Source organism: Geotrypetes seraphini, chromosome 12 (genome assembly GCF_902459505.1).
Source record: "Geotrypetes seraphini chromosome 12, aGeoSer1.1, whole genome shotgun sequence".
NCBI lineage: Eukaryota > Metazoa > Chordata > Amphibia > Gymnophiona > Dermophiidae > Geotrypetes > Geotrypetes seraphini.
The window spans coordinates 44453634-44481459 of NC_047095.1; the positions used below are offsets into that span (position 1 = coordinate 44453634).

Genomic DNA, 27826 nt, shown 5'->3' on the forward strand with positions numbered 1-27826 from the left:
TATCCATCAGAATGGTTCCGTCCTTCCTTCCTAAGGTCATTTCTGCTTTCCATCTGAACCAATTGCTGTTCCTCCCAGCCTTTCGGTCAAGAGGAATATGGCAAGGACTTTTGTCCCTTCAGACTCTGGTTGTATGCCACTATCTGGAAGTCACCAGTGAGTTTTGCCAGTCTGGTCATATGTTGGTGCTTTTTTCAGGTCTAAGTAACAATGCTTCAGCTTCTAAGGCATCTGTTGTGTATTGGCTTAAAGAGGCCATTTCTTCTGCTTATGTCCTCTCGGGCAGGATCCTGCCTGTGTCCCTCTGGGTGCATGCCACATGGGCAGACATTTATTTATTTAAAACTTTTTTTTTAATACCGTTTACAAAAATACTAAACTGTTTACATAATTAACATACATAAGATAAAAACAAACCATGCCATAAACTCTACATAATTAAGCAATTTCTTCTCTTCAAATGTCATCTAATAAATCACAAGATTACAATAGCAAACTTGGTTAAGCAGATTCTATTCTTCAAATGCTGACTAATAAATCAAATAAATGCAGTAACTGTTTCTGAAACTTAAACAGGTTTACACATGGTTCCAATTGGCCCACCAGAGCATTTCACATTTTAACACCAGCAATACAGAAAGTCATCGCTCTAGTGCAGGGATGGGCAACTCCAGTCCTCGAGGGCCGGAATCCAGTCGGGTTTTCAGGATTTCCCCAATGAATATGCATTGAAAGCAGTGCATGCAAATAGATCTCATACATATTCATTGGGGAAATCCTGAAAACCTGACTGGATTCCGGCCCTCGAGAACCGAAGTTGCCCACCCCTGTGCTAGATACAATGGAAAGAAAAATTCTCTTATCTGATAATTTTCTTTTCATTAATAGCAACTGATGAGGCCAGTCTTCCCACCCTGGTCTATTTCTCTGTTTAGATATTCTTTGCCTTCACATTCTGGAGTTTGTGTGGAGGGAGAAGTGTTTCTCAGTGGGGGGGGGGGGGTTGTTGTTGTTGTTTTTTTTGTCTTGCTTTGTTAATGAAATACTGGCTGGCTGAAGCAAAGGCAGTCCTATCTATACATGTATATAACAGAGCTTGACTTTTATCCTCTAGCTCCACCTGCTGGTAGAAGGACTCAACCTACATTTGTCAGATAAGAGACTATTTTTCCTTATGTAGATAAATCTGTCCAGATTTGTAGTCGGGGGAGTAGGACAATTCCCATCTCTCCTGATAACTGAGGAGAATAATATTTCTTTTCTGGGTAATGGCTTTCATAAGCTCCAGTGATTAAAGCTATGAGTAATTGTCAGATGATCACATCATGCTGTGTAACCTGACACTGGATGACATGTACCATTACTTAATATGGGAAGGCTAAGATTTTTTCCCCTTCTCTTTACAAATTAGATGCTATCCAGTAACAAAATTAGTATACTAGTAAATTAATTGCACATTATTCTAAGACTGCTATTCTTAGCCTGCTTTCTGAAGGGAAGAAGGCTTATGAGATCATTGTGTAATGTATGTGTGTCTTACAGCTTCTTTATTTTAGTGACCATTCCACAACAAGATTTTCAGTATATGTTGAGAGTTTGTGTGTGTGCTCACACAGGAGTATTAAAAAATATATAGGTTTGATCCATATTTACAGGCCCACATTCTGAAAGGTAGTCGCTGTTCTGTGTGGAACGCAATTATGCTATATTCTCTGACAAAATGAGACATCCAAAGAGATGGCTATGTTAGTCTGGAATAGGGAAAATGACAAATGTTGGTGGCACCTAATCAGTCAGCCAATTTAGTGCGATATGAGCATCTGAGGACAAGAGTCCAATTCATCACAAAAGCAGCAGCCAGGAAAAATAAGAGGAAGATAAGTTCCAATAAATGATATCATTGCTGTGTCATATATTCAAAGCTTAAATACCATAGAAATACAACTATTTTATTGATTTATTAAAAAATTTATATACCACATACAACTATGCGGTTTCCATATGACATACACAGAATCTTGTTTCCCTCCGAATATCACATATAACATAGACATATCAAGACAACATCATGGTTTTATAGAAGACTAGTAGAAAGGCTGTTTTACCAATCTCATTTGTCAGCTCTGGGTGTTTCGCATGCATGGCTCCTTCCCATTGCCTCTAGTCTGTGTGGTGGATGGATGTACAGTTGCTATTTTCAGTATACTTGCTGACAGTGGATGGCACATACTGCTTGCTGTGTTTGGCAGATGCAACAGACATTACATAATGTAAGCTTACTTTTCGATACATAGTAAATGGCAACAGATAAAGACCATCTAGTCTGCTCAATAAGATTGTTAGAGTTGTACGTGTCTCTCTATGCCTTGGTTTAGATATTGAGGGATTTCATTTCAATTGAAGACAGATTTTATTGTTCACTAAACTATTAGCATGTCAATGTCAGCCTTGTGGTTTGGAGGTAGCACTGTTGTTAAAAATGGGTATTTCAATAAGCTGCATACTACCCACATACTAAAACAGGTAAGGGCATATGATGGTACAGTTCTCATTGGATTATATTCACTGAAAATCCTTTGTGCTAGGTTAAGGATCTCTTGTACACTTAAATTACCAATTACATGTCAAAGAGTAGAGCCAGCTACCTCTAGCCATTAGAGCTCAGGTTAACAACTGCTTTGTCTAAATAGCAATTGAAAGATCTTTATTCAAGTCAGTATATGGAGCATCTACAGACTATCAGTTTTAAAATATGTCAAGAGTGTGGCTGTTATAGTGCACTGAGAGAAAGAATGATATTTTTGTAATTGCCATGCAGAAGTGCTTGGTGTTTTTATTTCTTGTCTGTTTCATTATTGTTTTATATATTTGCTGTTGCTATGTTTTGCTTTATGATTGGTGTACATTAATATTTTTTCTCCCTTGTTGAAGGCAGAATAAAAATAAATGTTAATCTTTACCACAACCTTATACGGTTTTTTTGGCACAGGTTATAATAGAGGCAGCAGGAATGTTCTTTGTGGTTCCTTGTTTATCTATATTAAAAACACATGAAAGTTTTGTTTAAGTAGGAAAAGGCATCTAAGTATGCTTCCGGTAATAAAAGATACTAGAGTTCTACTGTTTAAATAGAGTAAAACATATTAAAGAAAATGAGAGAACAGATTGGCAGCATTAAATGCATGCACATTCCTTTCTGTATAATTGATGATCTTTTATGAAAAGTGTTTCCTGTTAATAATGATCCTGCTGGGTGTAAGGATGCCTGATGGGCCATAATTTGACAGGAAATACCTTGGCAGGCTTTACTTGAGCAAGTTAATGCCTTTGGTTATATCATTCCTTGCACGATGTGTGATTGGATTGTTAACCATGAGACAGTGTAGAAGAATGACTTGAACTTTTTCAAAAATATTTGAAAGATTGTGTCATCTTTCTATTTTTGTGAAGTACATTACATCTAGTGCATTGAAAACAACAACATCCGGATTGATGTTGCCTTCTAATGGGAGTGGTTGCCTTCTAATAGAGAATGGTTGCCTCTGAAATTGAGGTGCCTGGGAAGGGGGTAGTCGTCTTCTTGAATGAATTTAAAACCATATATCCTGGGCTCTTTCATAAACAAAAAGCAACTAGCAGGGAAGAAATACTCTTCAGAATAGCACTTGGTCGCTCTTCAATGAAGGCTCTCAACAAAGTATTCAAAGGCAAGGAAATAATACTCCAAACGAAGATCAGACCTGTCCATGCACTCATTTTCTCAATGGTCAATTACAGATGCGAAAGCTGGACACTATGGAAATAAGACAGAAGATTGACTCATTTGAACTTTGGTACTGGAGAAGGATTTTATGCTTGCTATAGACTGCCAGAAGAACTAAAAAATCAATTCTGGAAGAAATCAAGCTGCCTGTCACTCGAAGCCCAAATGATGAAGTTATGACTGTCTTATTTTGGTCACATTGGCAGAAGAAAGAGCTCACTGGAAGAAGGACATCATGTTTGGGGAGATCAAAGGAACTAGGTGAAGAGGATGATCTGCAATCAGATGGCTGGACACAAAAACAACAATAGGACGGAAGATCTTACTAGACTAGCACAAAACATTTCTTTTTAAGTCTGTATGTAATTCATCAAGTTGGTAGGACTCAAAACATGAGTCGGTGGTATCTGGCCATCCTTTTAAAGTGATGAAGGGTAATTTACTTTACTCTTCTTCTTTTTCTTTTTTTACTTTGCCTTGTCCAATGTCATCACAACTTTCAGGCATACTCATTATTTTCTAGATAACTAAAGAAGACTACTGGGAAAAAGGTCTTGAGGGATGTGAATTTCTAGAATGCTTATAAGCATGATGTATACTGCATTAATGGCCTATGGACTGCTCTTTTAGGAAATTATCCAAGCCTTTTTTTAAACCCTGCTAAGCTAACTGATTTCACCACATTCTCCGGCAATGAATTCCAGAGTTTAATTACATGTTGTGTGAATAAATATTTTCTCTGGAAATGTGCAGCTATGGTGGGAAGAACAGAATTTTGAATACTGAGGCCAGATAAGTGGCTTCAAATTGGAACAAGTAAAGGGGGGGGGGGGGCGGTGGTAGAGCAGGCATAGAAAAATCTGGGTAGAGCCTTTGTGCTAAATCCCTTAGCAGTTAACTACATCTCCTTCTCACCTGACTATTGTTATGTTTCAGAGACTTGTCATTGTTTGACATTTCTGAGTTATATGAAAGTTATTTGTTAACAACAAGGGGGTGGAGACTTAAGATGGCTATAAGAAGAAGCACTGCCATTTCTCAATACAGTTCCTAAGAGAAGAAATTTCCATACTCCTGCTGGAATATGGGGAAAGGGTTTTGGAGAAAGCGGAGGGGGCTGGGCAAATGGCAATGTCGGCTCCCATAGGAACAGGGGATTGGCCACACAATCATGTGGGGTCTCTCACTCTGAAGAGGGGTTTTTGAGATGAGGAAGGGAAGACACCAAGGGCTAAATGCATTAAAGATACTGACTGGATCACTGTTGGCCGATTCTCCAGCAGCAAACAATGCGCTATCAAGTTTGTGTACAAATGATTTACACGCAAAAGTGACCGATCAATCACTCAGTGAGTAATTGACATATGCGCAGAGCCCTAACAGCAGTGACGGGGGAAACAGCCTCCTGTCCCTGCTGTTAGGGCTTCTTTTTTTTTAATAGCACAGATGTTGTGCATGTGTGTTACACACGCACAATCTGTCCAATTTAAAAAAAAAAAAAAGCCCCCCCACCCGCACCATTCCCCCCGAGCCACCGTCCCTCCCTCCCTCTGAACCCCCAAAAATGGCAGGAGGGATGCCCAACACCTCACGCCGTGGCCTCCCCCCTGCGCCAGGCACCCTGAGGCACCATCCCCCTAACCCTAAAAACCGGAAGTTACATTAGATGGGAACGAGGCCGGGGGTGAAAAAAAAATTAACTTGAATCGGGGCTGAATCGGTGAGTCCGTTTTTTTTACCAAAACAAACCGATTTAAATCGATTCACCTGATTCGAATCGGTGTACCGATTCGAACCATGAATCGGGAAGCACTAGTATGCACAACCACACACTGTTCTTAATGTAGCCCAGCATCATTCCTAAATGTGCTGCAAGAGAAGTGTAGGAGTCTATGCTCAGTGAAATCAAATGAGGCCGTGTTCTTAAGTACATGTCGTACTTAAGTCGGGTGTCTGTAACTAGGGGACTGCCTGCTATCTCCTTTCATTTTCTACCTTTAGATTCTAATAAGATATATCAAATGTTAATTACATTTGAAACCAATCTCTATGTTATGAAATTTAAGGTTCACTATTTTCTTAAGTGAATTAGAATTTTGCTTTTATTTATGATGTAACAGCACTGCTGGCATTGCACATAGATGTATGTTTTACTTATTTTGTTAGTTTTATTATATCTGTGTTTTTCCTTTATCTCATCTCTGGGTAAGATGTGGGATGTAAATTTCAAATTGTATTGCTAGGATTGTAAATATTGAACTTCATTTTGAGTTTGTGTAGTTAGATTAGTACATTACCTTAACAAATCAAATGGTTCTGTAAGATTGGTTAGTTGTGTTCAGAATTTAGACAGAAAATGATTTGCAAACCATTCTTTATGCAACGCAAATCCATTTCCAAAGGCATTCTGCAGCACATGCTTTTCCATACACTTGGTTTGCAAGGATTGAACAATTTAGCCTTTATACTTGTGTTTAATAACATGAAAGAAGCTTATAATTATTGGACAACAATGGATATCACACCTTCTTGACTGATAAAGTTATTTATGCTTGTTTTTCCTTAACAAAAGGCATGTGATGACTCGAAGGAAGAGTCCTGTTAAGGCAAATGTCCGGAGGCTACTTAGGAAGATGACAAAGTCACAATTTAACGTGTCTATGCAAATGCTAAAAGCCAAAAAAATAAGATGGGAGAGTTAGAATATATAGCTGTAAATGAAGAGGTACAGTAGATATAATAGGCTGCTCAGAGACCTTGTGGAAGGAGGACAATTAGTGGGACACTGTTACTAGGGTACAAATTATATTGCAATGTAGAATAGATAAATTGAAAGAGGGATTACACTTTATGTTAAAGAGGGAATTGAATCAAACAAAAATAAATATTCTACATTTCATAGTTAGCAGTATGGAATCCTTATGGATAAAAATTCTATGTGTGAAGGGAAGGAATATACAGGTAGAGCTGTACTACCGTCCCACAACACATCCAAAGAAATGTTTACAGAGATAAGGAATATATGTCAACCTACACACCTAATCAATATCCAACAATACAGAGCTGCTTACATACTTCACATTCACTATAGTGGAGAAAAAAGCTTCAGTTTCAAGAACAGCCCTATTCAAATCAGGGACTAGCTCACATTCCGTCACTGACATAAAAAACCTCTACTATACAATTGTGTCTTGCAAACTCATTCATCTTCACATCATGCACATTTCTAAATTCCTCATAGGTACAATTCATTATACTATTAATGTGATGCTATATAAGTACAATAAGTTTTCCCTATAGATTAAACTGATTGAGAAATCCAATTGAAGTAGCAGACCTTTTTATCAAATAAATGTCTCTGATCCAATCTGCCAACCAGTGTCCTTATGAGATGTAAAAAATCTTCCCAAATGCATTTGATCATTCCAACTTTCTTTTCACAAAACACGTTATACTGTAGTCAACATCCTGACAGGTTCTGTTTTGCGATGCAAAAATAGCTACTTCAGGGGAAGATTGGAACCAAAAAACCTCCTCCTTTATGGCTCATAGCGATAATAAACTTTTACTGCTTCACAAACACCATTCTTTAAAGCGGGAAACAGCCTACCGTCATGACGCATATCAGCTCGACCAAAAGTGATGACGACATGTCACGTGAAAACATCATTGTGATTTAATGATGTACAACTTACTTCTCATACTGGCAATGCCACAAGACCAATTATAAAAGCACTCTCCACTCCACCGCCATGTTGAAACCCATGGGGGCTAAGCTGTTTAACAAATGAATTCATTTTTGTTCACGCTGCCACAACCACACCTAATGTCACCTTGATGCTTAATAAATTGTACTGGGTCTAAAACCACACAGTGTAGCACTTAAAAATCATGGAAATGTTCTTTACAATGAATCACTAAAGGTTTCTCCAACTTCCCAGTCCTTATGCAGTGAAGATGTTCTATCAGCTTTTTCAACAGTCTGGAGGTTTGACTGATATAACACAATCCACATGAGCACATAATTAAATATATCACATTCTGAGACAAACATGTGATAACAGATATCAATTTATAACATCTGTTAGTATGTTGATTAAAAAAGCAGTTTTCCATATGACAAACGGAATACTTCACACATTTTTATGACCACCCACAACCTCCCTCCTATTGTGCCACTCTTCTGAACAACATAATTGATTACTTAGATTCCGATTTCTTTTGTATGGATAAACAAAGTTCACAAAATCAAAGCCAGCATTCACTCTCAACATATCCAAATGACGTGTAGTACTTTTTACAACCCTTGGTGTCATGATTGTACTGTAAAACACATGACATGACCTCAACATTATCATCCTTAGATCCATACATCCTTCATTACCCAACTTGGAGTCCATATTGAAGGATGCTTAACAACAGATCTATCCATAGTTCTATAAAATGTAATTTTAATTGTAATTTTCTAAAAAAAAATTCAAAATCCACCCTAACTTGGAAGGCATCACGTGTCTGGGAGGGCACAAAAGACAGCAGTGACAATTCACCAATAGATAAAACGTGTTGATAAATTTACCACTGACTATTCTGGATTTGAGACTGAGTGTTTGGTCGCTGTCCTCCTCCTCTGGTTGTCTTCCCTGAGGTTGCCAGCCTCTTCTGCATAAATTGCAATTTCCCTCTAAAGGGTCCCTGCACACTCTTGGTTGCATTTCTTTCCTCTTCCATTCACCACTCCCTTTCTGATCTTTTTTTCATCCAAGGATATACAAAACCAGTCTTGTAATCCCCCTCGTCCCTATGGAATTTTGTAATCTTAGCAGATTTGAATTCCTTACAAAATTTATCCACTTTAGCATTCAACTCCTCCAGAGGAGTCATAAGAACATAAGAAGCGCCATCTCCGGATCAGACCTTCGGTCCATCAAGTCCGGCGATCCGCACACGCGGAGGCCCTGCTAGGTATACACCTGGCTTATTTTATAGCCAACCATATCTTTATATGCCTCTCTCAAGGAGATATGCATCTAGTTTGCTTTTGAAGCCTAGGACTGTCGATTCCGCAATAATCTCCCCTGGGAGAGTATTCCAGATGTCAACCACTCTCTGTGTGAAGCAGAACTTCCTGATATTAGTCCTGAACTTGCCCCCCCTTAGCTTCATTTCATGTCCTCTTGTCCGTGTCAAATTGGACAATGTAAATAATCTTCTCTGCTCTATTTTGTCGATTCCTTTCAGTATTTTGAAGGTCTCGATCATATCCCCACGCAGTCTCCTTTTCTCAAGGGAGAACAATCCCAGTGTTTTAAGTCGATCCTCATATTCCAGTTTCTCCATACCCTTCACTAGTTTAGTTGCTCGTCTCTGCACCCTCTCCAGCAGTTTTATATCCTTCTTTAAGTAGGGAGACCAATGTTGGACGCAGTATTCCAAGTGGGGTCTGACCATTGCCCTATAAAGCGGCATTATAACTTTCTCCGATCTACTCGAGATTCCTTTCTTTATCATGCCCAACATTCTATTTGCCTTATTTGCCACTGCCGCGCATTGTGCCGACGGCTTCAGGGTCCTATCTATCAGTACACCCAGATCCCTTTCTTGTTCACTTTTTCCCAGAGTTGCACCTGACATTCTGTACTCGTATTCCTTATTTTTACTGCCTAAATGCATTACCTTGCATTTCTCCACGTTGAACTTCATCTGCCATTTCTCCGCCCATTTTTCTAACCGACACAAATCGCTCTGGAGTTCCTCACTGTCCTCCTGCGATCTGATTGCCCGGCAGAGTTTTGTGTCGTCTGCAAACTTGATGATCTCACTGGATGTTCCGTTTTCCAGGTCATTGATATAAATATTAAAAAGGATCGGCCCAAGTACCGAGCCCTGGGGTACACCACTAGTCACTTTCTCCCAGTCGGAGAACTTCCCATTTATGCCCACTCTCTGCTTCCTGTTTTCCAGCCATTTGCCTATCCATCTTTGTATATCTCCCTATATGCCATGGCTTTGTAGTCTCATAATCTGAATGCATCTTCTGTAAAAATAATAGGTGATCACACTGACTCCACTCCTCTTCAGTCTTCCCCTGTGAATGCTTTACAGACAATAGCATTAAATCCAATGACCATCTGTTAAGAATCATGTTCCATTGGGTCACAATAATCATCCAAAAACAATTTTGAAGTTTTGGTCATCCATAACTCTCGTAGAATGATAGCTGTGCAACTCAAAACATGTCAAGGTCTTAAATCAATTCAAAATATTAGGCATTAGGTAACAGGTGCTGGTTGTGTCAGCATGAACAAAAATGGATTCATTTGTTGAACAATTTAACCCCCATGAGTCTGAACATGGCAGCAGTGTGGAGAGCATTTTTATGATTGATCCAGCGACATTGTCAGTATGAGAAGAAAGTTGTACGCCATCGTGCCACAGTGACGTTTTCATGTGGTGTGGTTTGTCATCACATTTAGTAGAGCTGATGTGCGTTATGATGGTGGACTGTTTTCCGCTTAAAGAATGGCATTTGTGAAGCAGCGTCATGGCTCTAGGGTGACGCCTAGGGATGCTTAAACTTGCCCGAGATGGGATGTTGGGGTTTTGGGAGGGGGGAGGGCTGGCAGCAGGAGGGAGTGGAATCCTTCCTGTCAATTGTGATGGGGTGTTGGGCGGTGTTAGGCAGGAGGGAGTGGGCATACCTTCTGGCGATTTTGGCGCCAGTTAGAGAAAAGGGGTTTAGGACGCCATTACACGATTCTCAGCTGCTTCTTAGGCGGCCACTGAGACCGGCATCTTATACAGAAAGAGGCCCTAATACTATAATGGATTGCATTTATGAGGGATTTTGAAATATGCATGAGGTGAAGACAATTGAGTATGCAAGACATAATTGTATAGTGAAGATTATTTTTATGCCAGTGACTGAATGTGAGCCAGTCCCTGATTTGTATAGGGCTGTTCACATTCAGTATAGTGGAAAAAAAAAGCCTCATGGCTCCTTTTATCAAGCTGCAGTAGGCGGTTAACGCGCAGAATACCGCGCGTTCAACCGCCTGCAGTGCTAGTCGCTAACGCCTTCATTGACGAGACATTAGTTTTTTGGTGTGCCGCAGGGGTTAGCGGGTGATGAAATGTCCGCGCTAACACCCATAGCACACCTTGATAAAAGGAGCCCTCAGTTTCAAGGAGAATTATATGAGCAGCTCTGAATATTGATTAGGTGTGTAGGTTGATTTCAATTACCCCAATATTGACTGGATAAATGAGATATTGATCAACATGTGGCTGCACAACCCTTTTAAGAGTGAATCACATTGAACGGTTTTCTTTGTCTTCATTTGCCTTTTAGTCTGGGCTGGGCTGGTATGGATGCTAAGAAAAACTTTATTCCAACCTTCATTTTATTCTAGATGAAGAAAGGCGACCCGTTTCCTCCCATACCATATCTTTATTTGTCCCAAGATCCAATCTGTTTATTTTTTGAGTTCTTCATTTATCGACTCACTTGTATTGTATTTGACTCTGACCTGCCATGATCCTTTGTTATTTACACTCCTATGTTACTTGTTGTGCCTTCCCCTCTTATGTATGATCCTCTGTCTAACCCAGTTAACCGCATCAAACTTCATGGTGTATTGCAGCATATAAATAACATTTTATGTTGTTTGTATATTCTGGCAACAAAGGGAATTGGACTTGTATACCATCTTTTTTGGTTATACATTCAAGGTGGTGGGCAATGGAGGGTTAAGTGATTTGCCCAGGGTCACAACGAGTAGCATTGGGATTCGATCCCACCGCATCCCTAGCTAATTCTGTAATACCTAATGATGGATGCCCAGTTTTTGGAAAGTGGTCACAAATGTACGAGGGTAGTCCAGTAAACGGATGTTACTGTTTTTGTTTTGTTAGCTATTATTTCAACATATCTAAGTGGATTAGCATGACTACTTTTAATTGACTGGATTATATTATTGGTTGAGGTGAATGTTAGCTAAATTACCATATTTTTTGGTCTATAAGAAGCACCTGACCATAAGATGCACCTACTTTTAGACGAAAAACCAAGAAAAAAATTTGGTTCAGAATTTTTTTTTTAATTTTTCCTGCTCTACACGTAGGTGCATCTGGAGGTCTGGTGCTGGCAGTGGTCCAGCGCGGTCTCCTGCTGGACAGCAACCTTTCTCGCTGCAGAGCAGCACATAAGGCAGGAGCATGACCTTTGTGTTTCCTGCTTGGTCCCATGCCGCTCCATGATTGGCTGCTATCAGTTCTCGTAATTCACTATAAAGAAACTTCTAAGAAGGCATTACATTCCTTCTTTTGTCAGACTCATAGGGTGAGGCTCAGGTATGTTAATTATGTTTTAAATTTGACTGATTTGCCATGTGATCGGAAGAAATGTCCTGAAATCTAATTGCAGACTTGCTGGAAAGAAAATGACTTTGCAAATAACCAGCTGTAAATACCATACTAACTGAGTGGACACCAAGAAAGACATGATTATCCCCTGTGTGTGTTTGTAAACCTGTAACGTTTGGCAATAGGATACATTGCTATCAAGGGTGAAAAGAGGTCCACCTCTGAAAACAGCTTGGTAGCCAAGTTCCTTTTTAAAGGTATAGGAATTGGAACTTGTATACTCCCAATAATGGTGGATCAGACTTAGATGAACCGAAGAGCCTCTCTTTCCTTCTCACAGAATTAGTCCAAACCTTTTTAAACCCAACTACATTAAATGCTTTTACTGCTTTCTCCTGCTTTCTCCGGAGCTTAACTATGTGTTGAATGAAAAAATATTTTCTCCTATCTGTCTTAAATGTTCTTCTGCATAACTTTATGAAATGTCCCTGGTCTTTGGTCTTTTGAAAGAGTAAACAATCAGTTTACCTTTACCTATTCCACTCAAGATTTTATAGACCTCGATCATATCTCCCCTCATCTGTGTCTTCCTCTAGCTAAGGAGCCCTAAGCTCTGTGGCCTTTCCTTATGAGAGGAGTTCCATCCCTTTTATTCTTTTGGTCATCCTTCTAATTCCACTATATCTTTTTGAGATGAAGCAACCAGAACTGCATTCAGTATTCAAGGTGCAGTCTCGCTATGGAGCAATGCAGAGGCAAAAAACGTTCTTTGTTTTTATTCTCTATCCATTTCCCAATTATATCTGACAGTTTGTTTGCTATTAGCTCTTAATTATGCACTGGTTGCCTGTACAGGCCCAAATTTTATTTAAACTTTGCACATTCAGTTTTAGAGTTCCTCATGGTATGACCCTGGATTATATGATTTCTTTATTTTCTATTCTAAATAGAATGAGATATGAGGACATTTTTTGTTGTATCCTTCAATTTCCATCCATATAACATGTTAAAGTAGAGAAGCAACACACTCGGACCCTGTCCTATCAAGTGCCTCAAATCTGGAATGTTTTACCAGTTCCTTAAGACTATAAACAAATTACTTGAAATTTAGAAACAAGTTGAAACGTTTTTATTCTCTAGATATTTAATACATTCTGATGCCTGAGAATTATTAACCATATGCTGTAATACTTTTTTGTGTTGTGCTAGTTCTCTCTTAGATGTAAACCACACAGAACCAGATTATCGGGTGTTAAGAGAGACAATCCAAACAGATTTTGTATATTTTATAAAACAATGAAATTATTTTTGTAATGCATAAACTTGCATCTTACTTTATGATGGAGTGTTACTGAATGATACTACTGGAATGGGAGATGATCTCTTCCAATATAATTTCTAAAAAATTTGGATGTAGTACACAAACCTTTTATTTGATACTTTTATTTGTCAGCTAGATCAGTGTTCTTCAACCACCGGTCCGTGGACCGGTGCTGGTCCACAGAAATTTTCTGCCAGTCCACAGGGCCAGCACGTCCATCGGGCAGAAGACAGTGTTCTTTAGCTGCTGGTCCACAGTGCGATCAACGTGGCGTCTTCGGGCCGGCTCCCTGAGTGCTGCAGTGCACAAAGCCGTGGGGAAAAGCTCCTACGCGCGTCCTGCGCCTGAACCGGAAGCCTTCTCTCTGACATCGCAACGTCAGAGGGAAGGCTTCCAGATGAGGCACAGGATGCACGCAAGGAGCTGCTGCCCACAGCTTTGTGCACTGCAGCACTCAGGGAGCCGGCCCGAAGACGCCACATTGATCGCACCGTGGACCGGCCCGAAGATAATACCGGGGGGCAGGCCAGAAGGCAAGGCACAGCATGGAGGGAGAGAGACAACAATGGTATGGGGAATGCTTTTTTTTTTTTTAATTTAGTGATTGATTTACATCTGCTGTCTGTTCAGGAAGAAATACATTTGTTTCTTTTTTTTTTTAATATTTATTAAAAATTTTTTGTAATAAAGAGAGCATAAAACAATACACAGGTGAACAAATCCAGGAATGTATAAAATATGAGAAATGAATGGAAAAAATGGTGTTACAATTAGTACTATTATAGGGGCGAGGGGGGGGTCTGGGGGAGAGATTGGGTGGAAATGGGCACAACTTAGCCTAGTGTTCTTCAACTGCCGGTCCACAAAATAATTATTTTATTTCTGCCGGTCCAAAGGTGTCAAAAGGTTGGAGAACACTGAGCTAGATTGGAGGTAAAGCGCTTGTTATAAATTCCACAGAAATCTATGTAATATATCCAGTTTAAAGCTAGAAAAAAAACTATCCTGTTTTAAACTCTTGATGCTTTGGTTTTCAAAAATTTAGGTATGTTTTTTGAGCCAGTTCTTTTTCTTTCTTTCTTTGAATTCATAGTTTTATTGAAGATGTCAGCCAAAACAACTAGTACAAACAATATAACACAGACAAGAAGAACAGTACAGCAGCTAAGATTAGAAGCCTCTATAGAAAGAATAAAGGTAAGATGCTTTGGGTTTATTGTAGTGTAGATAACATTTTCATTTTTCACAGATATAATCCATATTTACTGCAATGCATGTTCTATGTGGGGGGGGGGGAGGTTTGAAGGTGGGAGTTGTATAAATGTGTATGGGAATCACTAAGTAAAGCCACCTCCAAATTAGTGTGCTGGTACAAAAAACTTTTACTTTGGAAGGGAAACATTTGATTTAATGCAGTGTTTATGTGCCACTGAGTTTAGACAGAGCATTTCAAGTTAAGCAGGGTATAATAAAGCTGTCTCATTAGCCTGACAATTTCTTCCTGTTCCTTTAGCCTTTCAGCTCATTTGGAACTGGTGTCTCTTGGGGTACAGTGCTATGTGCTTTTATTTGCCATTGCCCATAGCAACCCCCTATTATAACCACCTCTAAATCAGCCATTGCAGTGACAGTCATTGGTTAGGAACTACATTAGAAAAGCTATACTGAGTCGGATCAAAATTCTTATCAAGCCCAGTATGTTGTTTGAACCAATAGTCAATCCAGGTTAAAAGTACCTTGGAATGAAGGAATAGCCTAGCAGTTAGAGCAACCGCCTGAGAACCGGTGATTTTAAAAGCCCTAACACGGCTTCATAAAAGGGGGGGGGAGTCTCACCCCCTCTTGTAATTTTTTTCTCTCCAAAGTATCAACCATATATTCCGCTACCTAACTAGCAAATCTTCTGGAAATGTCCAGTTAGCTTCTTTGTAATCCGCCTAGAACTGCAAGGAATAGAAGTCACTAATGTAATGTAATGCTTTATTGAACTTTGCTAAAGCTTTTTTTAAACCCAGCTATGTTAACTGCTTTCACCACATTTTCTGGCAACTTCACTGATTTCCTCTTCATTCATCTACTTTTTTAAAAAAAATTAATTATTATTCTCTCTATCATAAACTGTCTTGGTGGATTAACTGTAAGGCAGTATATGAGATAAAGCTAGCCTTGAACCTTCCTCCAATTAGTTTTAAAGGCACTACCTATCGACTTCATGGTGTGTCCCCTAGTTTTACTACTGCTTGAAAGGGTAAATAACCATTCACTATTTACCTGATTTTACAGACATCTATTATATCTCTTCTCCACAGTGAAGAACCCTTTCTTCATAGAGGAGGAGTTCCATCCTGCTATCATTTTCATTCCTCCTCTGTATCTTCTAGTACCACTATATTTATTTTGAGTTATGATGACCAGGACCACACAGAATTCAAGGTGTGGTCACTAGGGATCAATACAGAAGCATTATGATTTTCTCTTATATTCTTTGCTTTTTCACAGCTGTGGCACACTGATCTGAGGATTTGTATGTTGTCCACATTGACTCCTAATATAAAGCCCATCAATAGTATGCTTAAAAGTTAGAGTATGTTTCCCTATCTTCATCACTTTGCAACTCTCAGCATTAAATTTCATCTGCCATTGAGACACCCAGCTGACCAGTCTTGTTAGGTTTGTTTGCAGTACTTCCCAGGCTGCTTTGAACAATTTTGTCATATGTAAATTTGACCACCTCTCTCTCTTTTTTTTTTTTTTCTTTTCCACATCATTTATAAATGTTAAAAAGCTTTTGTGCCAGTATAGATACCTTTCTCCACTAGGGAATTTGATAATGTAGCCTTTCTATTTTCTATCTTTTTATATAAAACTTTTTTTATTCAAAGAGCAATAATAAACAGTCAGTACAAGTAATAGATAACAGATTATACCATAGTCCATAATAAAGAAATTATACAACCAAACATCAAGAAGAAAACTAATAATAATGACCCCAGCCTGGGTTCTTATGGCCAGGGCTGACATATCAACCAACTCCCCCCCCCCAACCTAACTGCAACCCTCCCAGTCACTTTCCCCCTCCTTTATTTTAGTTCCATCCCCCTCCCCTCGATGGGACCCTCAAGGGGCTCCAACCAGCAATCTTGGTAGCACTGGCTTCTGCAACTTGTTCAAAATTTAGCTCCGGATCATGGGAGAGAGAGTAGAAAGATATGGGGACCAAATAATAATAATAACAATTTATTTATATACCTCAAAGCCATGAAGTTCTATGCGGTTTACATCATTTACAAATACATCGTTTAAAATACAATAGAATTGAAGAAAATCAGAAAGTTAAAACAATGACTAAAAAAACCCTAAAAGATCTGATTATTGTATAATAAAAATTTTTACAAGTTAATTACATAAATGTTTCAAAAACAGATGTGTTTTTAGATGTTTTCTAAAATCCCCATAAATTTCAGTAAGCATAAGCAGTCGATCTAACTCTTTGCCCCATGCTGCTGCCTGGTATGAAAGAAGATGCTGATGATGTTTTTTTAGGTTTACATCCTTTAACAGGCGGAGAAACAAAATTCAAATGCGAGCTTTTTTTATGTCTATTAATTGTAAAAGAAAAAAACTCATTTATATATTTGGGAGTCAAACCAAATAGAGCCTTAAAACAAAAGCAACTGAGTTTGAATTTAACACATGCCTCCACTGGCAACGCCCGGTAAAGAGGTGTCACATGGTCATGTTTCTTTAACCCAAAAATCAGCTTACATTTTGCACCATCTGCAATCAGAATAAAACTCTTACTGCGTTTCCTAGAGCGTCCAGCCAACAAAGCTTCCCAGTCCATTTTCTGTCTTTTAACTAGTTACCAGTCTACAATAAAGCAATGCCTCCTATCCCATGATTTTTTAAATTTCATCAGAAACCTTTCTCCAAAAGGATTCTTATTTATCAGCACCCTCTGTCGCCTGTCAGCTACTTTCCAATCCAATTCACGACTTTTGAGTCTTTTGGTTAATTTTTTTCCCTTTTTCTCAAATATTAAAATACAGGTTTGATTACAGAACACCACTCCCTTGGTCTACACTTCACTTTTCCAATCTTCAGATGGTAGCAATGCTGTAAAGATGTGATAACCATATTTAAGAATTGATCTATAGCTTCAATACTGCAGAGTTAAGGAGCTGTGTGAAATGATTAAACTGAAGAGAATCAGGTTACAGTATTGATTTTCTGAAAAGTTATTCAAGTTGAGGAAGGAGGAGTGTAATAATATAAGAATTGCCATACTGGGACAGACTGATGGTCCATTGAACCCAGTGTTCTGTTTCCAACAGTGGCCAACCCAGGTCACAAGTACCTAGCTAGATCCCAAATAGTAAAACAGATTTTATGCTGCTTATCCTAGGAATAAGTGGATTTCCCTAAGCCATCTCAATAATGGCCTTTGGACTTCTCTTTTAGGAAATTATCCAAACCTTTTTTTAAACCCTGCTAAGCTAACTGATTCCACCACATTTTCCAGCAACAAATTTCAGAGTTTAATTACACATTGTGTGAAGAAATATTTTCTCTGGTTTGTTTTAAATCTACTTAGCTTCATCGCATGCCCTCTAGTCCTAGTATTTTTGGAAAGAGTGAACAAGCGATTCACATCTACCCTTTCCACTCCGCTACTCAGTATTTTATAGACCTTTATCATATCACTTCTCTTCTCCAAACTGAAGAGCTCTAGCTGCTTTAACCTTTTCTCATAGGAAGTCGTCCCATCCCTTTTATCATTTCCTTTGTCCTTCTCTGTACCTTTTCTCATCACACTGTTATCTTTTTTGAGATACGGCAACTAGAACTGCACAGAGTATTTGAGTGTGAATTTTTCTGTATTGTTGATTTCAACTACCCAAATATTGACTGGGCATGCTAGGAAGATAAAATTTTTTGATGAAATTAAGGGCTGCTTTATGGAGCAGCTGGTTCAGGAACTGACGAGAGGCAAAACAATTCTAGACCTAGTTCTTAGTGGTGCGCAGGAATTGGTGTGGGAGATAATGGCACTGGGTCTGCTTAATAATAGTGATTATAACATCAGATTTGATATAATCCCTGGAATAAGTTCACACAGGAAATCCAATACAACTGCATTTAACTTTAAAAAAGGAGACCATGATAACATGAGGCGAATGATAAAAAAGAAACTTAGAGAAGCAGCTGCAAAGGTAAAAAATTTACACCAGGAATGGATGTTATTCAAAAGTACCATCCTGGAAGCCCAGGCTAGATATATTCCATGTAGTAAAAAAGGAGGAAGACCAAACAGCATCCAGTGTGGTTAACGAATGAGGTGAAGGAAGCTATTAGAACTAAAAGAGAATACTTCAGAAAGTGGAAGAAGGATCAGACTGAAAATAATTGTAAATAATACAAGGAATGGCAAGTCAAATGCAAGTTGCTAATAAGGAAGGCAAAGAGAGACCTTGAAAAAAAGATTGCTTTGAAAGCAAAAATATACAGTAAAAAGCATTTTTATGTATAGTATACCCCTGAAGTTCACAGGGGTTGTGTTCCAGGAGCACCTGCGAACTTCGAAAAACCTCAATTATTGGATGCGGGGATTGGAGGCAGAAGAGGGCTGCAGGGGCGGCGGCTTGCCACTTTGCTGCTTTTTTATTTTTAACTTTGATCTTGCTGGAGGTGCCGAGAACTTCTGCCTGTCTGCAGTTGTCTGCCGATCTGCTCTGCATCCTGCCGTCTTGTGCTTTCAGGACTTTCTCTGGAGTCATTGTAGTCTTTCTATTTTTTAAATTTAATTTTGCTTTGCTCAAAACTAATGCTACTGTGAATAAAAACACGCACGGAAAAACCTGCGAATGATTGAGGCTGCGAACTCGAAACCGAACTTCGTGGGGGTATACTGTATATTAAAAGCAAAAATCTGGGAAGAGAATCAGTTGGACTGCTAGACAACTGACAGACAAAAGGGGCTCTTAGAGAAGACAAGGCTATAGCAGAGATATTAAATGAATTATTTGCTTTGGTCTTCGAGGAGAATGTGGGGGAGTTACCAGTGCTAGAGATGGTGTTCAATTCTGATGAATCAGGGAGGCTTGGGCAGGTCTCTGTGGCACTGGAGGGTGTGGTAGGTCAATTTGACGGATTGAACAGTGACTGATCACCTGGACCAGGTTGTGTGCATCCTGGAATTGTGGGGTGGACTTGCGGAGCTATTGTTGGCGGCTTGTAATTTTTCTTTGGAATCTAGTTTAGTGCCGAAGGACTGGAGGGTGGCCAACATGATGCCGATTTTTAAGGAGGGTTCCTGAGGTGATCTAGGAGATTATGAATTGGTGGATCTGGCATTGGTGCCAGGCAGTGGAGATGAGTCAGTTGATATTGTATGTTTGGATTTTCAGAGAGCATTTGATGGGGGTTCCTAATGGAGGACTTCTGGGGAGGTTGGGGGGTCATGGGATGGGATGTTGTGGATTGGGAACTGGTTGAAGGACGGAGGATGGAGAGTGGGTTTGGATGGTCGGTATTCTCAGTGGAGAAGGGTGGGTGGTGGGATTCCCCGGGGATCTGTGCTGAGACCGTTGATTTTGACATGTTAGTGATCTGGAGATGGGAATAACTGGTGAGTTTAAGTTTGCTGATGGCACAGAGTTCAGGGTTGTTGAGTCACAAGAGGATTCTGAAAAATTGCATAGGGTCCTTGTGAGGCTGGGAGACTGGGCATCAGGGTGGCAGATAGCATTTGACATGAATGAGTTGTGGGGTGGGGTGTGTGGGAAGGGGCGCCCGAACTGTGACTTTGTGATGCAGGGTTCCATGTTAGGAGTCACTGCCTGGGGGGAGGGGGAATCTGGGTGTCATCATTAAGGATGTGTTGGGGCTCTAAGGTCAGTGTGTGGCGGCAGCTTGGAAAGCAGGTGGAATGTTGAGCATTATCAGGAAAGGAATGGAAAACAAAAATGAAAATGTTATAATGCCCTTGTATTGCTCTGTTACGGTTGCACCTCGAATACTTTGTGCAATTTTGGTTGCGGTATCACAAAAAAGATGTAGCGCAATTAGAAAATATACAGAGAAGGGCGATGAAAATGATAAAAGGGATGGGACGACTTCCCTATGAGGAAAGACTAAAGCAGCTAGGGCTCTTCAGCTTGGAGAAGATGGCTCAGGGGTGATATGATAGAGGTCTATAAAATACTGAGTGGAGTTGAAAGGGTAGATGTAAATTGCTTGTTTACTCTTTCCAAAAACACTAGGTCAGTGTATCACAAATTGTGTGCTGCGAGATGCCAGCGAGGAGGTGAGGCTCCGGCTGACAGCTTACAGCTTGCTGCAAGAGGCACGTCCTGTAGTCAGCTGGCGCCTCTGCTCTGTCTCCTCATCTCTTCTTCTGCAGCACCCCCCACCGGCAGTAATAGGAGGCTCAGGGCCATGGCTGGAGGAAATTCACGCATGCGCTGATGTCGATGTGATGATGACATGCATATGCATGATGTCATCGTGTTGACGCCTATACCTTTTTGGGTGCACTTCAGGCACAGTTCCAAGATTAATGTAGCACAGCTTAAAAAGTTTGCAACACACTGTACTAGGCAGTAGATTTAAAACAAACCAAAGAAAATATTTCTTCACACATGTAATTAATCTCTAGAATTTGTTGCCTTAGAATGTGGTGAAATCAGCTTAGCGGGGTTTAAAAAAAATGTTTGGATAATTTCCTAAAAGAGAAGTCCAAAGATCATCATTGAGTTGGCTTGGGGAAATCCACTGCTTATTCCTAGGATAAGCAGCATAAAATCTGTTTTACTACTTGAGATCTAGCTAGGTACTTGTGACCTGGATCTGCCCCAGTTTGGCAGTTCTTAAATGTGATAACTCTCCTTTGCCCTGTTGTTGCTGTTCTTGAGGCTGCATGTGTATCAGTATCTTTAGAATTCAGCCAGCTTCCCAACACATGAGTTTGGAAAAATAGTGGCAATAAGTTGGAGTCCTGTCCTAGCAAAGCCCAGAAAGGTTTTAATGGAAGTGGTGAAAGATTAGTGACAAAGAGAGGGTGAGGGAAGGTGGGAGTAGAAGGGGAGGTACAGCATGGAGAGAGAGGGGGCTCAGGGAGTGAAAAGGTCTCCTAAAGTCCAGGGAAAGTGTACCTACTTTTTTCCTCGGTTTGCTGGCAAGAAGACTATGGTCTTCGAATCAGCAGTTAGCACTAGGACAGTACTATTTGCACTTCCTCAGCAGCCCTGAAAACATGGAGACAAATGGGATTTTAGAGTCTTGGTTTGTTCTAACAAGTAATAAGAATTGTGCCAACACTTGCCAAATTTGTATAAATGCATTTTACTTTCCTACTATGACCTGTTTAAGTTTCACCTCTCCATTTTTTTTTATTTATTTATTTTTTTTTAGTTCATTGTACTTTTATCTCCAATTCTACGAGGAATTTCTCTTTTGAAAGTAGTCTGATGATAAGCAGCTACAGTGAGCCATGAGTGCGCTCAGAAGCTTTCCTAGAAAGCTCTGGAAGACTTCACATTAGAAACAAGTCCATCCCTCTGGCTCTCACTGTATTGGTGTTATCAGAACAGCAATTATAGGTAACCAATTAACCTTGTGTATTCTCAACCTAATGCTGTGAGTTCAGTTTTTTATCTTTTGTTCTTCAGATTTCAAAGGCATCAGCTGATCTTATGCGCTACTGTGAGGAACATGCAAAGAATGACCCTTTACTAATGGGTATACCTGCTTCAGAAAATCCTTTCAAGGATAAAAAGCCTTGCATCATATTGTAGATGCCCAGTAACTAGTCTGCCCTTCCCTGCAGCAGCAAAGAAATTCCGCCAAACACACCCAAGGTCTCCAAGCATCAACTACTAAAAATTCACATAAATAGTATGGCAATGGATTTTAACATTCTTGCTTTTCTTCTTTCTAGACTTCTTGCTAGGGACAGAAAAAAATCATTCAAAACCAAATTGTATTATTTCTTGTAGAATGGAATGTTATAAATGAAGGTAGTTAATTTTGTTCTGTTACAGCCCAAGTCAAGGTGCTCCACCATTTATTTGTACACTCCTTGGTGTTAATTATATTGTCCACATTTATGTATGATAAAGTATTTTTGTGTTAAATTGTGCAATGTCTACTTTTCCACATAAGGTGTTGCTAAAATATACAATCAAGACCAAAGTTGCCTCAGCTTCATCTACAGATTAGCAAGGCAGATATTGTAATCAAGTTAATCTATGTGATTTTTTTTTTATTGGTGTGTGTGTATAAACAAATATATACATATATACTACATATACTTTTTATATATACTGACACCTCCAGTTCTGAGTAGTGATAATTATTGAAATCATATCTGGATATTTAGAATGACAGTTTTTAAAAGCTCAGACAATAATTTTTTAGTTTATGGCAGACACTACATTGTATAACTTGCACTTTTTTCTGATCCTACAATATTCACTGTGTTCATAAGTACTTGAGGTCACTTTCGTCAAAACACTGTTTTGATATATGCCAAAAATTGCAAGGAAAGGAATACAAAGGTATTATCTAAACCAAACCCCCAGTGTACTTTATTGTGTTCAATAAACTACAGCCATTCAGAAAAAGCCAATGACAGGTTTACCAGGATTTGTTCCCATTTTGTGTCTTTGTAAATCTGGCACTTACACACTTACAACCCACTTCCCATATGAACTATTTCCCCAAACCAGATCCAGTTGAATAGTTCTGTGCAAATAAATCTTTATTGCTCAATCAAGGAACAAAGTGTCCACCAGTATAAAACTTATATTCTTTCCATGTAAACACTGATCTAAAATCCTTTTAGGCTGACACATTATAAAATGCATTGAGTGAGATAGATGTACAAAAATTATAAAAGAAAGACAAGGAATGGAGCACACTTTTACCAAATATTTAAACTCGTTATTACCGGAACGTCGTCATTTCTCTATGAAGTAGCTACCTCTGCAGAAGTTAAATGTATTTCATATTGCCCATTCTGAATCTAAACAATGCACACAACTGTATAGATACAATCAGATCTGTGATATGTGTATAAGTAATCTTGCTTACTAAGTGATTGAAAGTACATAGTGCACCTGGAACATGGGGTTATTTATTAGTGTAATATACACACCCAGTCATATCTTATGTAAACCTAGCTTCAGTATGTATGCATTATTAAGGACATACCACAGGTCTGATCAGTCTTACTAGATTAGAATTGCTCAAGCCACTAATATGTACTGCCCACTTTAATGCAGTAGCAATCCCCAAGACTTTCTAGTTCAGTCTTCAGAACAAACCAATAAGATTTTTCATTTTTAAGTTAGAACATTTGATGATTTATTATGCTAAATTAGTATTAACTTGATAAAGAGAAATGGCTGCTTTTGAAGGCCCCTGGTAAATTGGAATAAAGGGTTTATTAACTATCAAGTCTTCGAGATCTCTGCAGTAGCATGAGAGTAGATTCTGCAGCAAGGTATACAGCATTTTCTTGTAATTTTCTGGTTTGTTTCAGTATAAAACACATTGTCATTAAAAATTTGAAAATACTGCACATGGAAGAAACACGTTCAATTTACTGATTAGATATTGCTAAACATTTTATATGTACTAAACATTATCTATGTAAACATTGTGTTTCTTTCAAATAACATCTGTGTTTTGGCAAGAGAAATGTTTAAGTTAATTCTATTCTCGAGGATTTTCATGGAAAAATAATATTCACTTGTTAGCATTCCTTTTATTAAAGATTATGAATACCCATTAAATACTGTAAAATGTCTAGGTCCTATTTTGCTTTTATGTGCTTTCTTTTAAAGTGCATTCACCATATCGGTCTAGTTTTGGCATAGATAAATAGAATTTTTAAAAATTCTGATGATTAGTCTACCTTCTCAATGTAACTTTTTTTTCTGTGCTATTTTAATTGGTTGTTGATTTTGTTAGTTCTCCCCCAAAAAGTAAAGATTTCTGATATCCTATATAAAACTGTATGTAGGTATATGGCCAAAAGAGGAAAGCCATATGGCTAAATGGGAAAGATGATTTGAGAAATATGTGTGCTCCCTGTTAATTTTAATATTGCATTGACAACGGTGTCTATTCATATTTTTTGTATCCCTATCCCAACTCAGCCCAGATGCTACAGTCCTCACAGAAGGGCTAAAAACTGCACCTTCCTCCAGATCGTAGTCCAGATCAAATCTGATCACTGGGCTTCACCATTGAGTGATGGCTCAGATTTCTGCTAATGCTCACTACTACCTCCCAGTAGTAGCCCTAGCCCAGGGACTAGAGGCTTCTGAATGGTACTTTACACATTACTTGCCACAGAGCCACTGTGCTGGTCTCAAAATCTGTTTCCTTATTCCTTCCTAATATACAAGTTATTAAATATTTACACTTATGACAGCAAATTGTGTGGTACAACATGAGGATGCATTGATCATGTTGTGTAATGTGTTTTCTCTAGTTTCCAAATAGAAAACACAGGTCAGAATAGTATATGAAATGTCATTTTACCAGGCATGGATTGGGAGCATAAGCTACCTACTGAATTATGGTGGGGAGGGCTTGAATGCATTTTCATTGCCAAAAATTACTATGGCATTGTAGTAAATGATGCTACTGTCTGTCTTGTTGATAGATGCAAGGATCAGTTTCTACTAACATCAGTCTTCTCCCTTTCATGTAAAGTAAATATGAGTAGAAAAAGAAATCATTTAAAAAGGAACTACAGAGGCAGTTACAGACAGAACGTACAAAAATTCCAGAATAATAAGAACAACCATTTTGTTTTAGGTAGAAATTACACATGTCTACAAAATAATTAGTATTTTGTTTTCTAAATATAAAATTCAGAACATTCCAGTTACGAGGGGGTGATGAAAAGTTCTCAGCCCAACCAAGAAGAGAATGCCGTGGATATGGTTCAATCAATAACCTGAAACCATGTCAAAACGGAGAATTTCATTTCTGCAAATTGGCATTTAATGAAATAAGATAACATTCTTTTCAGCTATCGTGGCAAAATAATGCTCAGAATTTAGGAAGTTGGTTGGTTGGGCTGAGAACTTTTAAGCACCCCCTTGTATAATATCTCTTTCTATAACTCAAATCATTTGTTATCAATTTTTAGAACCAGTTTTATTTCTCACTATGAGCCCGTTGTCCTTTTCTAGTTATAACTTAACCGTATCCATGTATTGAAATATTATTTGTCATAAGGATTACATTGTACAACTTACATTATATACGGCTGTATTAACAAATCTGTTTTATAGAGGTGCTTTCAACTTCTCTAGCTAAGCATGTGATAAAATATATTGTAAATGAAGATAAAAATATCTAACCAGAGTTGCCATAAAACAGATGCCTGTATAGAGAAGTTGTTATATGACTGTTCAGATTTATATCTACAACTGGTCTGTTGTTTTTTGAAAAAAATCCTTACCCATGCTTTAACTTGCATTGGTTGCAGCTTGAGAAGATAGCAGTGATAATAGGGAATGCAGAGATCATTCACTCTGGATGTGAAAATAAGTTGGGCTTGTATATAACACTAAAGAAAGATAAGGAGCATCGTATTAAATCTAAGGATAAGATGTAGAGCACTAATGAGAATCAAAGGATCTAATTAGGAAAGATTGGACAAAGCCATATTACACTTGTCATAATTATGAAATGCATCACTTGTGAATTTTTTAGGCTTACCCTTTTACACATAGTCCACTTGCTGTCTCCATAAGATTGAAATCTAAATATATATCTATACCTCTGAAAACCATTGCAAAGTCTAGATTCAAAGCTTATATTTTTCAAAACATTTTTGGTAAATATTCTTTATGATAAAAATTGGCATTTTTAATCCTTAGATAATGCCCTTAAGCCTCACTCTGCATGCAATGTTCAGAACACAATAAAATGTTACTGGTTTTTGTAAAATAAAGAAAATTGAACAGTATTTTGTATTCTGGGATTATTTTAGTTTTAAAACAAAATTGTAATGCAAGCTAAATATTAGGAAGCTGTGTAAAATATAATTGTAAGACTTTACTGGTGTGGTGTTAAATGTAAAACAGGTAATTGTTCATGATTTGAATGTTGATAGAATCCGAGGAGAGATTATACAATCCTGACTTGGCTACAGTTTTTGTATATTTTAGCTGTATTTTGAGCCTTGAATCTTGATCTGCAGTAATTAATCTATAACAAACTTTACAGATTGTATTAACCACTTATAAGTTACGCTTATGCTACATACCTGTGTAATTACAAACACATCCAATAGGAAAAGATGTGATGAGTAGAAATATTTTAACATACTCTTTAACAACTCAAATCTTAGATTACCGATCATTTAGTGCTTATTCTGTTTACATTTAAACTATTTTTATAATCAGTATATTTTTCTAATACAAAAAAATTGGTATTAATCTAGACTTACTGTGATTTTTATCATGCTTCCATCTCCATTTAAAGATGAAGCTTATAAATAATTTGTCCTGGATATTATTGGTATAGAATTTTTATTCTTCTAATATTAAAAGATGGTAATAGCTGTTTTCATGGTCTGCTTACTTGAATCTCTCACTCTCTGTTTAATGTCTGTCATGAAGTGCTTGTTCAATAAAATAATTATACCCCATTTTTTTTTTGAGACTTTGAATTTACCAAGAACAGTTTCTTGAGATTCTGGATTTTACCAACATTCAGTTAAGAAATTATACCTTAGAAACTTGAAATAAAAAGAAAAATATAGGGTAAACTGTTCATGAGGTAAGCCCTTACTACATAGTGTGTGTTTATGGGAGGTCCCCTGAGGAAGGCGATGGAGTCGCCGAAACTTGGATCTTTGTCGGGACTTTGATTGTTTTATGGACTCATTATTGAACTTTGATATGAACTGTCAACAAAGCACTGGTCACCACAGGTTGGATTTGACATCTCCAGTGCCTCTTTTTTTTGTTTGCTTTTATGGGAGGTATGCAATGAATAGACCTGCTTTTAATAGAGCAAAATTGAAATGGCACAGGACATATTTTAGGCCAGTGTTGCTTAAAACAATATTAATTACTAATATCGCTACTATTAATTACTTCTATAGTGCTACCAGACATACACAGTGCTGTATTTCAACATAGCCAACCAGTAAGTGGACTGTGTTGCACTGCTCAGATGTAGGTATTTGCAGATAACTTCTCTATACCAGGCCCCTTTGGGCCATACAAAATTTTACTTCTTGCCACCTACTAGGCTTCTTATAAGTTTGGCTGAAAATTGTAGAGAAGATGGCTTTTGTTTAATACCCACATCTGAATGGATGTTTTCAGTATAACCAGCTTTTGGTTGGT

The 27826-nt window shown here is 38.3% G+C and overlaps 1 protein-coding gene across 9 annotated transcripts in view; it reads left to right on the top strand.

The window, feature by feature from the left end:
- GNG12 (G protein subunit gamma 12) overlaps positions 1–27120 on the top strand; it is a 106523-nt gene extending 79403 nt beyond the window's left edge. For all 9 annotated transcript variants that reach the window (XM_033916390.1, XM_033916391.1, XM_033916386.1 and 6 more), the window contains 2 exons: positions 14539–14642; positions 22115–27120. In XM_033916390.1, the coding sequence (XP_033772281.1) occupies positions 14550–14642; positions 22115–22240 (219 nt within the window). In that variant the 5' untranslated portion in view covers positions 14539–14549 and the 3' untranslated portion in view covers positions 22241–27120. The remainder of the gene's footprint in view (positions 1–14538; positions 14643–22114) is intronic.
- The last annotated feature ends 706 nt before the right edge of the window (positions 27121–27826 follow it).